Source organism: Cyprinodon tularosa, unplaced genomic scaffold, assembly GCF_016077235.1.
Source record: "Cyprinodon tularosa strain WSP-4 unplaced genomic scaffold, ASM1607723v1 ctg19, whole genome shotgun sequence".
Lineage (NCBI taxonomy): Eukaryota > Metazoa > Chordata > Actinopteri > Cyprinodontiformes > Cyprinodontidae > Cyprinodon > Cyprinodon tularosa.
Genome location: NW_024038678.1, coordinates 3,027,460 through 3,044,076, shown reverse-complemented (window position 1 = coordinate 3,044,076; position 16,617 = coordinate 3,027,460). Strand labels below are relative to the sequence as shown.

General features: G+C 38.1%; 2 protein-coding genes across 3 annotated transcripts in view; one reads left to right on the top strand and one right to left on the bottom strand.

Moving 5' to 3' along the window:
* The first annotated feature begins 68 nt into the window (after nucleotides 1-68).
* On the top strand, nucleotides 69-5,757 carry ribc1 (RIB43A domain with coiled-coils 1). The gene is made up of 8 exons (XM_038283108.1): nucleotides 69-288; nucleotides 2,062-2,282; nucleotides 2,374-2,579; nucleotides 2,679-2,787; nucleotides 3,006-3,124; nucleotides 4,171-4,407; nucleotides 5,063-5,229; nucleotides 5,357-5,757. The coding sequence occupies exons 2-8, from the start codon at nucleotides 2,084-2,086 to the stop codon at nucleotides 5,436-5,438; spliced, it is 1,119 nt and encodes a 372-aa protein (XP_038139036.1). The 5' UTR covers nucleotides 69-288; nucleotides 2,062-2,083; the 3' UTR covers nucleotides 5,439-5,757.
* A 4,051-nt stretch (nucleotides 5,758-9,808) lies between these two features.
* l1cama (L1 cell adhesion molecule, paralog a) overlaps nucleotides 9,809-16,617 on the bottom strand; it is a 53,149-nt gene continuing 46,340 nt past the window's right edge. The window contains exons 15-29 of one of the 2 annotated variants that reach the window (XM_038283107.1): nucleotides 16,198-16,322; nucleotides 15,956-16,057; nucleotides 15,481-15,678; nucleotides 15,318-15,388; nucleotides 14,998-15,223; nucleotides 14,748-14,863; nucleotides 14,386-14,602; nucleotides 14,114-14,236; nucleotides 13,752-13,928; nucleotides 12,941-13,054; nucleotides 12,701-12,850; nucleotides 12,181-12,312; nucleotides 11,675-11,747; nucleotides 11,534-11,545; nucleotides 9,809-11,264 (exon numbers count right to left, since the gene is read on the bottom strand). In XM_038283107.1, the coding sequence (XP_038139035.1) occupies nucleotides 11,006-11,264; nucleotides 11,534-11,545; nucleotides 11,675-11,747; nucleotides 12,181-12,312; nucleotides 12,701-12,850; nucleotides 12,941-13,054; nucleotides 13,752-13,928; nucleotides 14,114-14,236; nucleotides 14,386-14,602; nucleotides 14,748-14,863; nucleotides 14,998-15,223; nucleotides 15,318-15,388; nucleotides 15,481-15,678; nucleotides 15,956-16,057; nucleotides 16,198-16,322 (2,095 nt within the window). In that variant the 3' untranslated portion in view covers nucleotides 9,809-11,005. Of the gene's footprint in view, nucleotides 11,265-11,533; nucleotides 11,546-11,674; nucleotides 11,748-12,180; nucleotides 12,313-12,398; nucleotides 12,851-12,940; nucleotides 13,055-13,751; nucleotides 13,929-14,113; nucleotides 14,237-14,385; nucleotides 14,603-14,747; nucleotides 14,864-14,997; nucleotides 15,224-15,317; nucleotides 15,389-15,480; nucleotides 15,679-15,955; nucleotides 16,058-16,197; nucleotides 16,323-16,617 lie in introns of those variants that run through there. The other variant, XM_038283105.1, reaches the window with a different exon arrangement.

The following is a 16,617-nucleotide window of genomic DNA, read 5'->3' as shown; positions in this document are numbered from 1 at the left end:
TTTTCTCGCGAGACAAAATTGGACATGTCTTAACCGTCGCCAGTTACATTTGAAATGTACAAATGTTTGTATGTTTGCTTGAAAATGTTTATGATACAGTCTAAAGAATCTTTATCTTTTTTTAGTGTGGACACTATTTTCAGCGAGTGGCGTTATTACCCCCCCATGTAACTATTAAAGAGGTTGCTAGGGCAACCAAACATAACATGGTGATAGCAGCAAAGAGAACGTTTCACGAAAAGTAACATTTTTTTTAAATAGATATTACCTGAATTATATTTCCAACAGGTAAGAGTTTGGCACGTGTTAATTAGTTGTAGCTGTCTAATTTTTTTAATGTTATTTAAAGCATTTTGTAACAGCGCGTTTATAGACAGAGAATCCAAATAAGTGGAGGAAAGGAATTTCTTCTTAATCCGCTCTTTAGTTTACTAAGTGTTCTGAATTTATTGAGTATCTTTCATTCTAACTGCCTAGTGTCCCTAAATTTTGAATTTAAATGGTAACTTAACTCTGAGCCCTTTTTATAGTTCAAGTGATTAAATTAATAATATCTGCTTTAGTTCTTTATACTGATGTGAATGTGCTTGGATTGTCTGTTTCAGGTTAAAATCGAATACCTAAAGTCTAAAACATTGTATTAAAAAAAAAAAAACATCTCATATGACCTAATCTGAAACAATTTTACAAAACAATGTCTTTTAGTAGTCATGAACTAATTTTAGTAATTGATTAATCATTCACTAGCAAATAGCCACAGTTTGCTGTAAGAACAACCCGCTCAGCCAAATCTGTAGCAAACATATTTAAGATCAAAAAAAGTCTTTGCTGGTAAAACTCTACTCAGAATTCTTCAAGTTGCATTTTTGAAATTGAATTATTGTTGGGTTTTGTGTTTTTTCATGTTTTGTTTAGATTTATTTTTGTGTGGGGTTTTTTGTGTGCATGTTTTAGCCATTTATAAATACATCTAGACTTAGACAGATTTATTTGTCATTTTGTTTACAAAGTGTTAAACAAAAAGAAATTTCGTTTGGAACAGCTCTCTGGACAATTTCACCTTTTTTAAAAGTGCAGCCTTGAAAAATAGTTAAAAGAAAATACAAAATCTAAAAAGCTAATCAATTTTGACTTTTTATGTGAACATACTTAGAGTATCTCTTTTTGGATTGGTATATATAAAAATAAATTGCTAGTTTAATGATGACTTAAATGATTGATAGCCTCAGCCCCGATTCTATTAGTTTAATATCACTTATATGAAATCCATGCCTAAAGTAGATAATACCAAAAATTAATTGAACTTAGGAAGCGGTCGAGATGATAACGTCAAAGCATGACTAATTGGAAAACATGTAAAATTAATATTTAACTTTTTTTTTTATCACAAAACTTAGAGTTTTTTGTAAAGTAGCCTTTTGTAAAGTTTTGTAAAAATGTGCATTGAAACTATAAAAAATAAAACAGGTGAGGTTCACTGCCATAATGTTCACTGTAATCTACCACAACATAAAATAAACAAATAAACAAATTCTTGCTTTACTGCAAGAAGCATAGCACTTATTTTTTTAAACAAAGTTAAATGACATTCAGAGATTTTTGATGGAATGTTCTACAGCTGCGTAAAGTCAACATTCAGATAATGAGCCCAAGTAGATTAATCTTGTTATACTGTCTTTTTATCAAAAATATCACATCTTTAACTTGTTGAAGCTATTTTAAAAATGTCATGGTATGAAATAAATGGGGCTAAAATATTTTTGTATATATTTTGTTTTTACATAAGAACCATTATACAACAATATTTTCTCAAAGTAGCATTATAGTATGTATCACAGACGGTCATATCAGCTTACCAGTTTCTTATTTGCATGTTTTTAGAGTTTGTGAAGTTAATTAAACCAGGATGCTCCGAAAATAGTGTTCTCAATGCCATTTTCTTATTCTTGAGAACTGAAATATACCTTTGTAAAATATTTCCAGGGACTTCCATTATGTTATTTCCTGACATAATCATATGGGAGCTCAATTATTGCCTTAAAAATGTTTTTGTCTCCACAGAACCTGGCTAGAAACTGTAAATATGTTTAAAGCAGATTTGACTTTGGATCAGCAAGAAGAGAAGACTTTGGAGGCCCGAAGGTCTGCAGAAAGAGCACGCAAAGCCCGGATATACAACACTCGTCTGCGTGTGATGGGACTCGACCTGGAGGCCCTGAACCAGCAAGTCCAGGAAAAGAAACACAGACAAAACTTGGAGAAGCAACGAGACAAGGCTTTTGGTAATTTAGGAGTTATTTCTCATATTTTACAATGATAAATAGTATTTTGTTAATAATAAATGTCGATCATAATGAATTTTAACTTAAATAGATGCAATGAGAAGGAGGCAAGATGAAGAACTTATTCAGCAGGACAGCAATGAGAAAGAGAAGCGAAAAGCTTTGCACAGGGACCTGACCCAGCACTGGGCATCACAGCAGCAAGCAGAGCACTGTCGCGATGACGACCTGAAGGGGGCGTTCAACATTACAATTCCAGAATCAGAGCTGGGACCTGCCAGCATGCAAACGTTTAAGGTAAGACTGGAACTGTGTCCATAAAGGAACAAAAGTGGTAAATCCAGAAAAAGTTGAATTTTAGGTGAGGACTTTTGTTCTTTTTCTTGTAATTTACAGGGAGAAGGTGTCGGAGAGGACCAGAGGGAGCAAAGAAGAAAAACAGAAAGAGATTTGCAAGCCCAGATGGATGAAAATAAACGAAGGGAGATGAGAGCAAAGCACAAAGGTGAGAAGAGGCATACAAACACTTCCACGCAGCTGCTATAAATGAAACATATGCTTCATGGTTTTCCCAATCATATCCTCCCACACACATTCTTCTCTGCCAGGTGAAATTAATTCTTCTCCCCAAATGCTGCAGTCTCTGTGTCTGGCTGGAGAATGTTGTTCACTGGGTATTGACTAATGCAGCTGTACACATACACACATTTCTATGTTGCACAGAGATACTAGTAAACAAGGACCTGGTGCATCAAGACTTAAGGGGGCTTCAGCAGGCTGCACTGGAGGAGGATCGTAAGAAAGCTGCCCGCATAGCGCTTGACAACTACAATCAAGCCCTGGTATGTGTAAAGCATTAATGCTCCCACTTCCTTCAAAGTGAATGAAGCCAAAGCCAGTGGGAATTTTAAGCTGTGACAGTGTTCCCAGCTGGGACTTTCAAGTTAGAATTACAAACTAAGAATGTTAAGTGATGCATACACACACACTTTACAAAGGGGGGAGGCAGTCGCATTGTATGGTAGCAACCAACATGGAGGGATAATCTAATATGATGTATGCATGGAATTGGTTGTTCTTTGAAAGCCCCCTCTTAGTTCTTCCCCCATTAGGCTGAGGACTCTTGTCCCCATTCCCCATTGAGTGAAATTCTTGTAAATAATTCAGGTCATGGCATTTTTCATGACAATTATGTAGTTTTCCTAATAACCATCCAAGTGGATCATGCAAAAGCAAATTGAACCTCTTGAGTAGACCACTCAGGAGGAAATGCATCATACTGGTGTGTGTCAATAAATTGGAATATCATCAAAACAATTGATTTAATAATTGAACCTACAAAGAGAAACATATTTTTTATTTTCATCCAGATTGAAAATTCTGGTAAATTCTGACGATTCTATGCTATATGCTATAAAACCATACTGATGAACAAATATGACATCTTTTCTCTGTTGAATCAGTAGCTACAGACCTATATAAATAACATAATCTTTGTCCTTTAGATTAATTTAAGAAGAGTGGGAAGAAAGCTTCTTGGAAGGGTTTGCTATTGCTGAGCAGCACCATGCAAGCCTTACATCTCCAAGTGCAATACAATGTTTTAGATACAAGGATGTAAAGCACAGAGGATATGTGTTTTCTGGAGTGACAAATGATATCACTGAAGCTGTTAAGAGCTGCATGTGGCTCTGGCAATCAGGTTAATATGTGTGTGAATATTTTGGTAAATAATTAAACACAGTTAAAAATAACACTTATATGCTTATATTAAGTACATTTTAAAAGGTTGGGGTTGTCATGTTTGTTTTTGGAGAGAAGGGGTTATTATAAATGAGAGTCCTCTGAGTCAGGGCTGAGACCTCACCATATGTTGCTCCACACACAGGCTGCAGAGCGAGCTGAGTTCTTCAAGGAGCAGCACAGGAGAGAGGAGAGAGAGAACCTGGAAGAAATGTGGCACACCGCAACATCTGACATGATGACTGAGTGTCCAGAGCAAGCAGAGAGATTTGTGGGAGGAGGGAGGCCACCACAGATTTTGCCAGACAGGTGGAAGGGGATGAGCCCAGAGCACCTCAGCCTTTTCCACAGAGAGAGAGAGCAACAGTGCCTTGAGAGACAGGTACTGCTGGAGTCCCGGTTTTATGTTTTCACTTCCATAAATGCTTGAATCTTTGTACAGGCATCACACAGCATGTCTGGAGGTAAGAAACTTGATACATCGCCAGAACTGAAAACTTATGTTTAAATTGAAAAGTTTTACTCGAAAACCAAGTTAAAAAAGGAAGTGCTTGAAATTGCATCCCTTTTTATGTATGTGTTTGGTACAACTGAGCTATCATTAACACAGACACCATATGCACATACTAGCTCATTTTGTCTGTCATGCTGTAAGAATATTAATATTAAGACTTAAGACCTGACATTCCCCTGCACATTACATGCTGATGTCTATTCATACATTTCCACAGAGAAATAAAAGAAATATGCTTTTACAGATGACTCATAACAAATGACAGGATAAGACAGATACACACATGAAAGACAACTATGGACACACACTTATACCTGAGAGCACTTTAGAGCATCCAGTTATTAAAACAGGCTTCTTCTTTGGAGTGTGGTGGAAGCAGGAACTCTTGAAAAAATACATGAATCAAATGAGAGAACATGCAAATATTTTTTTTAAAAATCAGGCTTAAAATCACTGCATTACACCAACAGTTCAAACGCATAACGTACAACGAATGCCACATTTGTCCTTTTTGTGTTTTCAGAGAAAACTTGGGGCTGAGCAGATTAAAAATAAAACCTGGGACCTGCATCTCCTGAAACTAGCCAAAGAAGCAGAGGAAAAGGAGCAGAAAATTGTAGAATTAAGGAGGGAGAAGAGAATGCAACTGGACCAATACAATAAGCTGCTGGCCAGGGAGCAGCAGGCAAAGTAAGCCCCACACACATACACAGTATCAGTTTATTTCCCTGTAAATGAATTAATACTGTGAAATTTCTAATATGGCATTTCTTTACGTTTTTTACTTATTCCGCATACATATCTGTCTCTATTCTAGTCAGGATTATCTGGAAAAGGAGCTCTACACCAGCAAACCCACCAAGGACTACTTTTACCAGTTTAACACTAGTTCCCGCTGAACCACTCCCACCACAGGCTTGTCAAAAATGTACTTATATCATTAAAGAATTGTATTGTGTTGAACATACAAGTTTATGCTGTTGTTGATGCACCTACTGCTATATATTACGAATAATAAAATATTCAACAATCGGGAGTGCAATCATTTTATTTTATATATTGCAAAGATAGCTGAGGTGCTGCCTTAAGGTGTTGGCTTCAATATGGCAACGAAAAGAAGAAAGTTTATGAGTAAAGAATTATATTTGACTTTTGAAATATAAAAAAGGAAACCTCTAAAAATAGATCTATATGTTTTACTGAATAGATTCTTGTGTAGTTTTATGCTCTGTCACCATTCCAATGAAATTGGAATTTTTTCACTTATCTTTTATATATTCTACAAATTGATAGATCGTCTGTGCGGTAAAAAATGCATTTCCTCCCTTATTGATTAACTATAAATACGATTTTTGGTCTTACATAAATATTTGAGATCATCAATCAAATTTTAATATGCACAGCAGCAGACTTGCTCAAAGGAGTTTGAACCATTTTCAAATTTAATTAAATTGCGTAAAGTAAATGTGGTGGAGAGGTACCAGCTGGCTGTGGGAGACGGTTCATAGGAAGCGGTTCAACAAGCCTTATGTATGTATGTTCTCATGTGCAGTGCTTTGAATTGCCTTGCCACTAAAATATGCTATGTAAACAAACTTAGTTTACATTATATGGACAAAAAATAGATCATTTGTATTACAGATTGTTCAAGGTTTTTTTATTTGTCAGCCATATATCCAGTTACAGTGGTAGATTAAGTAAGCAGTTACAGTTACATCAGCCCCACTCACGGTGCCTGTCCTCTCAACCACTGTCGAACTCCCCAGGTACATGTAGGCATCATCACTGCTCAAACCAACACACCAACAAGAGGCACACACAACATCCCCTTCCACATCTCACCTTTTTTTCTCTCATCTCCACTCAGCCATTATTTTAATCTGTCAGTTTTTAAATTTAGAGAAGCCTAATTTAAACCAACCGGCTCTTTTTTTTTTTCAACGATTAAACTGTTTTGCAATAAAAAGAAAAAAATAAATCAGTAAGACTAGTGATAAAGCATTGGACAGCATCCCATTTGGATATCTCTAGAAACATGAAAAGCAAAGACTGAGTGGCAGTCAAGTGAGTATCTGTGTGTGTACACTCATCCCACATTCAAAGATAACATTTGCCCCAAACATTGACAAACACAGAGGTTCAGCAGCACATTGTTGTGTTAGGATATTGGCAAGTTTTGTGTAGGTTGCTGCTCCTGTATGAAAATAGAGTTTTATTTGTCCTGAGTGTGTCTGTTTGACCTAAACCAAGGAGAGTTTAATCACCTCCTTTTGGTGCCTCTGGCATTTTTACATATCCCCTATACTCCCTTAGAGGCTGTCATGATATGTTTGGCCAGTGGAAAGATTCAATTTCAATTGGTAGGGCACTGGTTGGCTTACTGCATTCCTGCCTGACATAACTGCATCACAGATATTCACTGCACTGCAACACATTGGTGAAGGATCAGGTGCATGACTCGGAACTTAGCTCTCAGTGTGGTGTATCTACTTTCACTAAATGACACGAAATGTACACATTTCTTGATATTAAAAAATGACATGTTTGCAAACATCTACAGAACAATGGGCTTTTTTTTTTTTTTTTATCTTTTTTGTTCTTCAGCTATGAACTATTTCGCTACACCCAAGACTTACTGCAGTCGTTTGTCAAAAACACACTGTTTGAATTCATAACAACAGTACAAGAGAAGAAAATTATCAACTCAGAACATTTCAGAATAAAGTCGGGTGTGCTAGAAAACTGCTTTTTTCTTATATTTTTTTTTATCAAATGTGGTTCCTTTGAAGGGTTCTATTTACATTTGGTGAAAAAATGGTCCTTTCTACATCACTTAAAACATTTCTTATCTTTTCAGAGTCGTGTTGCTCAGAATGAAAAAACAGAAATGCCATATTTACCTCGTCCAGAAAAGAATACATTCTCTTATGTAAATATGCCTTTATCATACATTATCTGGCTGTCATAAAGCCTGTCTGCAAAATCCAGCTTGGTCTGATAAAGGTAACAAATACTGCTTCTCAATCAAATTGAACTGTATGAGATGGATAGGTATGGAAATGTCAATTAAACTCAACTATGTTTTAATGCAGAGTAGAAAGAGATAAAGACAGTTACATAAAGCTACACATAGGTCTCGACACAGAAAATGTTACTGTTCAATATGAAATTAAAGGACATTACACTTGTTAGTGGGAAGGCGAGACTGTGATGACATCAATCTGGCGCTTTATGCAGACCCAGCAGGCACAGGAACTTATATGAAGCATTTACATATCTATAATACTGTATTATGGCTGAATAGATAAATGCAGATGCAGCTATGTACATCAGGTGCTACTCAACATTTTTACACAGCAGGTATTACACTGAAACCTGACTGTATGCATTGATTTAAAAAAAAAACACAAACACAACTCATAAAATGCCATGACAGGTCAGGACCTGAATATGAAAATAATTACAAATAAAAATACCAAAGAAAAGAACAATTTTGTGTTCCGTCACAGTTATAAAAGATGTCAAATATTATCAGAAAGGACAATCTGATGCATTCGGTAACACAGGAAATACACTTTCATAAAAAATAATATGTAAACATTTAGATTTAAATCTACTGTAACTTGCAAAAGTATTCAAACCCCTTGATTCTTTTTGTATTTTTTCTAACTGCAATCAGTTATTTTCCAGATCTGATTACTTATTCTGTTCCTATGAACCCAATAGAATAAACTTCATTAATAAACCCTATTGCTTGTGTTTGTGGCAAATATTAGTAAACAGACACTTTCGTGCAGAGCAAGAAGCGTAAAGGTCAGGGATGTAGTTAATGAACCAATCGTAACAGAAGTAGCTGTTTTATCCACAGGTCAGATAGAAGTATTAAAACATGACGGCTAACCTTCATACACTTCACTAACGGACCCCTTTAGAAGTCAGTAAGCTGTAGTTCAAAGAGGTATAGTCACATTATATGCCAATAAAAAACCCAAAAACTTTTGATCATGATAAAATATGATTATATACGCCAAGAGTCCATCCTGATAGTGTTTTGAGCGTCCTTTTTTAGCTTAAATAGAGTTCCAGCATTGGCCATGATGATTAGAAATAAATATAGATATGTGCGGCATCTTCCGGGAAGCACAGTGAACTATAAAAAAGGCAGGTGGTGATTGACGCAACTACTTAAAAGCGTGCTTTTACACTGAATGCAGTATAGCTGTGGTGCTGGTATGCCTCAGAAAGTCACTGACACTGCACATTATAACTAGGCTGTCCCAGCTGCAGCTCCAGCTGCAGAAACTGGTACTCATGGGTGTACCCTGTTTCTTGGAGTTTTCGGGCAAAACTTTTTTTTGTTTCGCCTTTTTTGTTTTGGCTACTCAAATGCAATGCAGGAGCTTGATGAAGAGACCCCTAGGATGTCTGGCCAAGCTACGTTTTTGCAAAAAGACTGTTGATCTGCACGGCTTTGGTAACCGCACCCAGACTGTACCGTGACTTAAGTAAACAGCGCATCAATTTGAATTATTTGGGTTCCTTGCGCCACCCGCACCACAGCTATACCGCAGCTGCCAGTGTGAGCCCAGCGTAATAGAGCCCAACCCTCCTGCAATGTCTCACTGTAAAAGAATAGCTTGGCGTGGTCAGAGAAGCACAGATATTCATTAAATTACCTGATGTACAGCAACTTTATGTACTACTGAATTCTTCCTTAAGCCTTCTACTATAACAGCAACGGAAAAGACAGAGCAAGGTAAGAAATATCTCAAATAAATAAGGTTATGAGCTAAAACCTTGTCATTGGAATGCATGCCAATTAAAATAATTAAAATCCGATTTCCCCAGTAAAATGTTTTTAAAATGTCATATAATGTGACTATGCTCCATTAAGGAAAGCCGAAGTTTGCCACAATTTATGTGCCGGACACAACAAGCATGTAGAAACAAAGTGCTCTGGTGAGATGAAAACCAAATGTAACTTTTTTTTCTATCTGCAAAACTCTATGCATGAAGAGGAACCTTTAATGCCCATGAAAATTAACACACAATTCCCATTGTGACACAATGTGAGGGCAGCATCATGCTGTGATGATGTTTTTTTCAGCAGGGAAAAAAGTTGATAGGAAGGTGGATTGAAATAAATTGAGAACAAACCTGAAAAGATAAAACCAGTAGGAGGCTACAAAATAGTTAAGACCTGGTAAGATGTTCCCCTTCAAACAGGACAATGCTCTAAACTGCCACTACAATAGAATGGTTAATTTCAATTAACTTTTTTTTTTTTTTCAGAATGGGATAGTCAAAGTCCAGATCTAAATCAAATCAAAGTATAACATAAGATTAAAAAATCTGTGTTCAGTGTGGGCTGCATTGTGCCACTTTGTAGCACTGTTGCCTTGAAGCAAGATGTTGTGGGTTTGAACCCTGTCAACGGTCTTTCTTCATAAAGTTTGTATGTTTTCCCTGCACATGCATGAATTCTCTCTGGGTACTCCAGTTTCCTCCAACAGCATGACTGTTAGTCGGATTGGTTTTTAAAATGCACCCAGGTGTAAGGGTCAACAGAAATGCTCTGCACCGCATCAGAACGAGTTTGGGGTATTCTACTAAAAAAGAATTATTGAAAATTGACAAAGTCCCAAATAACTTGTAGCCGTAGTTGCCAGCGATGGTTATTTAAAGTATTTTTATATGAGGGCTTAATGGGCAATATACCCAGCTTCACTATTTTCTGAACTTTGACCAGCTCCTTTGTTCCATGTCTTTTATTACTAGACATACTGATCAATCCAGCTGCGTCATAGTTACCGAGGTAGCATGTCCAGTGATGAAAGTTTAGGAACTAGTGAAGTTAGGCATATAGCCTGTTGATATGCAAGTCATGCTTTTCTGATTTTGTATACAAAAAGTCCTTTCCCTCCATAATTATGTGATGAACATATTGTTCTGTACAAAATGTTTGTTTACAATACATGTTTGTAATTAAAACAGGATGGATTTAAAAATTCAAGGGTTGTAAATATTTTTACAAGGTACTGTATGCTGTCTGTTTCCCCACGCTGTGCTCCATCATTATCCTCCACATTTACTTAATGCACTTTTCTGCATCTCTGTGACCACACCTCGAACCCCTGATATTTCATGATATGCAACATTCTGTCTATATGTTTCTGTTGTTTAAAGTAAAAAGAGGAAAAGGGTTCGAATAAACAAAAGCTGTTTGAATTAACTGTAAGCTATTCAAAAAAGTTGGATGGAACGATTGGTGTCACATGGTCCACTACTTTGGACTCTCCTTTGGTCACAAATGTCTAATCATTCGGATGACTGCCAGAGGGCATATAAAAAGTCTGTATATGATTGTGCACTGGACCTTAAAATAAACATCAGCAAGTCAGAAGGGGAACAGGACAGTATGGGCACATACGTGTTGACATTTTGGTCTGATGGTCTCTGGTGGGAGTTAATCAAGGATGGTGATTGAATTGGGCATGCCATTAGTGGTTGGGGCCATGGTAGTGGGATTCAGTGGGGAGTTGTCCGGCACGCCACGGAATCCTTCTGGACCTTCACTCGGACGACTGATCTGGCTAGCCAAAGATTCATCCAGGTTGAGCTCTGTGGTGAGAGCACTGCTGCCAAAGTTCAGGGTGTCCTCGCTGCACATCTTGTTGTCTTCACACAAAGACGGCTGGCTGGCGGTTTGCTTCTCTTCAAGATCACTAATGCAAAGACAACATAAAACAAAGAAATTCACTAAAAGCATGAAACAACATTGGTGAAGAAAGACAATCAGTAACACTGAAAGATTTCATAGAATGGTAACCTTACAAAACCATAAAAGAAGCCGATGCTTCACTTCATACCCCTAAATTATTAACCTCTATTAAGTCTTAATTTCTAAGATTTCCCTTCCAAACAAGTACACAAAGAAGACAACTTAGGAAGCAACAAGGGATGAGAATTAGGTAGGTGAAACAAAACTCCATACCTTTCCAGAGATCTGCAAAGCAGAGGCAGGCAATAGAGGGAATAAAGGAACAAAGGGGGTTAGCAAAACAGAACAAGGCAGGGGATTCAGGACTGTGATCTGACATTCCGCAAAACCCAAAGAGAAATTTACATGACAAACCTGTACTCTCCAAATGTTTCCTCTTTCATCGGTCTTGCTTCTGAGTCCATTGGACCATCCTCTTTATCTTTCACTGAGGAAGAGACAGATCATTCGATTTTATTTCCATTACAATTCTAATGAATTATGTCAAGATTCTGTTTTAGACATCAATAGCAGTATTCTGTCAAACGTGCAAGATAGCTTTGAGTAAGTGTTCAAAGAACAAAGATTGGGATCATCTTCAGAAACTTTTATATGAACATTTAACTTAGATCCTTTATTGGGTTCTCTATGATACAACACCCACCATTTTTGACATTTCTATTCAGAGTCCAAATATTTTATATAATATTGTTATATGAAGCTAAAAAAAAAATGTTTGGAGGTTGTATTCTTAAAATGAAATATCCCACTCTTTTAATAAATATCCCGTTGAGAATTTCGATGAGAAAAAATTTTCCAGTCATCATCAGGTTATTTACAAGCATCTTTTTCAGTTCAACATGGTCTAAAGCTATACTTGCCTGAGTATTTCCCTCCTTTACTCCTCTTGATGAAGCAGAGGATGAGTAGTATTAACAACAGCAACACAAGGGCACTCACAACACCAATAAACCAGCCCTGCGTTGCAATGCTCGCCTGCACCTCTGTCATTTCTAGTTAAAGAAAGCACATTAAGAGGGAGAAAAACAAGACAGAAGTTTTTTATTTCTCTTTACAAAACCAAATAAGTCAAGAAGAAAAGGAATCAAGAAAGACGCATGATTAACGAAGGAGCAGAATCTGGTGCGCACGAGGAGGAGCATTATGCATGCTAACAAGGTTGCATTTTACCAGGGAAACATGGCACCCACCAAACAAACATTATTGGATCAATGTAAACGGCTAACCAAGTCTCCTCTGACAAAAGTCTTTAAAACCACTTTGCAGACTGAAAGAACAGCAAGGTGCTTATAGAGGCAGTCTTATCTATAGTGTGGTGAGGCCCAGAGGAGTGAAGCTGGGAGATGAAAGAGGAGAAGTTGAATGAAGGCAAGGCTCTACCTTCTCCCTCTGTCTTAATGTCAGTCTCCCAGAATGATGCGTTTCCGTAGAAGAAGCGCAGAAGATAATCAGAGCCAGGATTCAGGCCCCGAAGCTGGTAAAAAGTCTGAGAAGAGTTCACCTTCTCCGACTTTTTCCAGTTTACACCACCTGTACAGGCACAACATGAGCCTAAGTAGCTGTTCAAGATCCGAACATGAAGACCTGATTGTTGTAAAGTTAGGTGTGTTTATTTCATACCATTCTTTTTGAGGTAGTGGATGTAGAAACCCACATTTCTGTGTCTCCTCTTGGCTTCCCAGCTCACATTTACAGAGTTTTCTCCCACAGATAGGCTTATATCCGAGGGAGGCACTGCAGAAAAAGATAAATTAGGATTAGTATTAGAATTATAGATTACATGCATGTAATTTATAATAAATGAGTAATTTGATTTCAAAACTAGCCTGTCTTCCTTTTATATTTGTTGATCCTTGCATCAATAAAATGTTTGTCACTATGTATATTTGATCAAGTGAAAAGCTTTTCAATGTACTCTAGAGTTTAAGTACTCAATACTTGGTCAGGTTTCCTTTCGCATGAATTACTACATCAGTCAAAGAAGTCTAGGTTGCTATATTAGCGACCATTAGGTTGTCTTCATTGTTTGGTCTAGAGTCCCTCATCTTCTCCATACTTCATAGATTTTCTGTGGGGTTTGAGTCAGGCATGCTGGCTGGCCAATCATTCACATACACTTTAGCACCGCTGTTAAGATCTAAGTTCTCTTCTACAATTAAATCCGGCTCTCAAAAATCTCTCAGCAGACAAAAGCATTAAAGGATATGCATCAAGTATCTCTGTGTGTGGTTGTTCTTTGATTTCTGAGTCCAGGAAAACATCTGGTGAATCCATCCCAAACTTTTCAATGGTCTTTTCTCTGCAATCCTCTAAAGTTTCTTTGTTGTATCCTGATATATGAGTTTCAATTTTTGAATCAAATTACTGACAAAAGTCTACTAAATTGACTGTAATAAACATGTAATTGCAATAACAGGAAGTAGAGTGTTACCTCCATCTAGTGTGGTGGCGCCCGTCATAATGATGGGCTCTCCCTTCCCAGCTTTAGTGAGCCCCCTCAGAAAGAAGCGATACTGGCTGTGACGGTCCAGACCTTTCAGGGTATAGTGGGTGGCTGTGGGGTTGTCTATCTCATCCTTCTGTAAGGGGCTGTCATCGCTCTCTGTAACTGATTGCAGCAGATTCCAAAACTATTCATTACCGGTGACAAAGGGCTGATTGATCCACATGCTTGAGATGTTGTGGCATTTTAAGGGTTTCATTGATTTATCTTGAACTGTGCAGTTGTGCATGTTTCATTTTATGGACAGAAGAGTTCATGGTTGTAACAGATGCAATATAACATATGCTTACTTCGCTGGTACTGCAGCAGGTATCCTGTCAGTATACCATTTGGGTGGGCCGGAGGCGTCCAGTGAAGGGCCATTTCTGTCTCTGATGGGCTGTCAAGGAGCAGGGATGTGGGAGGACTGGGTACTGGCAGCCACAGAAGGACACATGATTGCAAAGTGCTTTTTTAAAAGGATTAATTTATTTTATATATATTTTTTTTTAAGGCCACATATCTGCTTCTAAATACAGCTTTGTTGCCCATCCCCTCTCCACCCACTGTCTCTTATGCTCACCTCCCTCCTCAGTGTTGAAGGGCAGCGGCTCAGAGTGGGGTCCTTCCCCCCTTTTGTTGAAAACGGCGACGGACAGGAGGTAGCGGGAGTATGGTCTAAGTTTACTGATCAGCTTTGTTTCTTCATTAGGACCAGTCTCCTCTACCACAGTGCTCTCAGCCTCCCTGGATCTCCGGCCACGGTGGTGACCCCTGTAGCCCTTTCTGGTGAGGTGTACCTGGTGCCACAAAATTAATCAAAGAGATTCAAGGAATGGGTTATTTTCAGAGAAAGTATTTTGAAAAGCACTGAATGAGGAAGATTTTTGCTGATTTTAAGTGGGGATAAAAAATTTAGGAACCCAGAAGAAGATGTAGAAGCACCTTATATCCCAGCAGGTGTCCTCTGACTGTGTTTCTGTCTATAGCTGCCCAGGTCACTCTGATCGTAGTGCTGTTAAGTACTGCGACTCCCACATCCATTGGAGCTTCCAGGGGAACTATGAGAAAGTGGAAAGGAAAACATTGCAAGATAAGCATTACTGTTCGTCATAAGAAATATTCAAATATATTCAAGGAATATGAAGACCTTTTCAGAGCACTCTAAGTGAGTTGTGTCTTTTTATCAATTTACCATCCTCCCCTGAGTAGCCAATAACAGGGTCTGGCTCCGGTCCATCACCATTCGCATTAATGGCCTGAACTTTTATCTCAAAAGCGGAAAAATTGCCAACGTCAGGAACGATGACTGGAGGCTCGGTTGTCTCTCTCTCCTGCCACTTTGGTCCGCTGCCCAGTACACGCCTCCACTGTACCTTGTACTTGAAATCAGGTCCATTGAAGTTACGTTTGTCCATTTTCTACAAGAAAGAAAATAGAAGGCAATGAAAACAGAAACAAAACCTTGTTTGATAATGGTTTTTAAGTGTTAGCACTCTCAGGTATTAGATGTACCTCCCAGGTGATGAGGAGGGTGTCTGGGTCTATAGAGTCGCTCCTGACATCTTCTGGGTTATTCTCCGGAGCTGTGTTGAGGTTAAAAACAATAATTAGCTGGAGTTTATATTTAATTTAATCCAAACCTTTTTTTTTTTTCACACAGTTTGTTTTTTCTCACCTTCAGCTGGTGTGCTGTGGATTTCAGAGGGCTTGCTAGGGTCACTTTTCCCTACTTCATTAATGGCTGTGACCCGAAAACGGTAGGACATGTACGGCCAGAGGGAGAGGACGGCATGCTCCTGGTTGCCTCCTACTCTCTTCAGCTCTTCCCAGCCCCTCTCCTTTAAATCTTGGTCTTCAAACTCAATTATATACTCTGTGGAGATACAGCCTTTCAGGGCAAACTCTTAATAATTGGAGAATCTGAGCAGGCTAAACAAGCAAACTTTCCATCAGTTTTCTAAGCCCTCCAGAGACAAGTCATTAAAACAATGGCTGAAGTCTTGGTAGAAAGATGACCTACGAATAGATTCAGGATATTGTAAGATAAAGATTAAGCTTAAAGTGCTGCCCACATGGACTGGATCTCAAAAGGAATTCCTATCTGAAAGAAAGACAGAAAACAGTGCTGATGTTTTATGTTGGTACTATACCTAAAACAGCGCTCTTGTGGTCGTCTCCAGGAGTCCAGCTGAGAGAGACTGCACGATGCTTGGGATCAGAGATCTGGAGGAGGCCTGGAGGGTCTGGACGGTCTGTAGAAAAAAAGCAGTAATGTTATTATCAGTTTGCCTGTCTATAAAATCAATTTATTTAAACTTAACATATGGGCACATCTATTATTCGTAGGCCTATGTCTGTGTATGATTTCAAACTTGCTGCTTTGTGATCTCACCACATATAGTCAGAGTAGCGCTGGCTTCAGCCTGGTCCAGGGAGGAGATGATCTGGCAGGTATAAATGCCCTCATCATCTGGTTCCACGTTAGCGATTATCAAGTCTGCACCATCAAATGTGTATCTGGCAAAATGTAGCCATCATTGTTATTCTTATCTCCATATCCCTTAAAAATTGACTGATTATCATGACATCTTAAGGTGTATTGTTGGACATATTCATATGATCTTAACTATCTTAAGGTTTTATTAGGATTTTCATGTAACAAACAAACAGAACGTAGCATCTTAACAAAACAAAACAAAAACCTCCCTACAGCCAACCCTGAGAAAATGCTCTTTAGAACCCCTTTTGGCTGCAGCTAAAGTTGTGCACTCTGCTAATGACTGAAATCCTTGACCACTGTTTATTTTTAAAA

Bases quoted from the DNA above. Each gene is read 5' to 3' on its own strand.
- ribc1 (XM_038283108.1), top strand. From the start codon at position 2,084: ATGTTTAAAGCAGATTTGACTTTGGATCAGCAAGAAGAGAAGACTTTG. The intron at 2,283-2,373 runs GTAATTTAGGAG...TAACTTAAATAG, and splicing joins GCAACGAGACAAGGCTTTTG to ATGCAATGAGAAGGAGGCAA. The intron at 2,788-3,005 runs GTGAGAAGAGGC...TATGTTGCACAG, and splicing joins GATGAGAGCAAAGCACAAAG to AGATACTAGTAAACAAGGAC.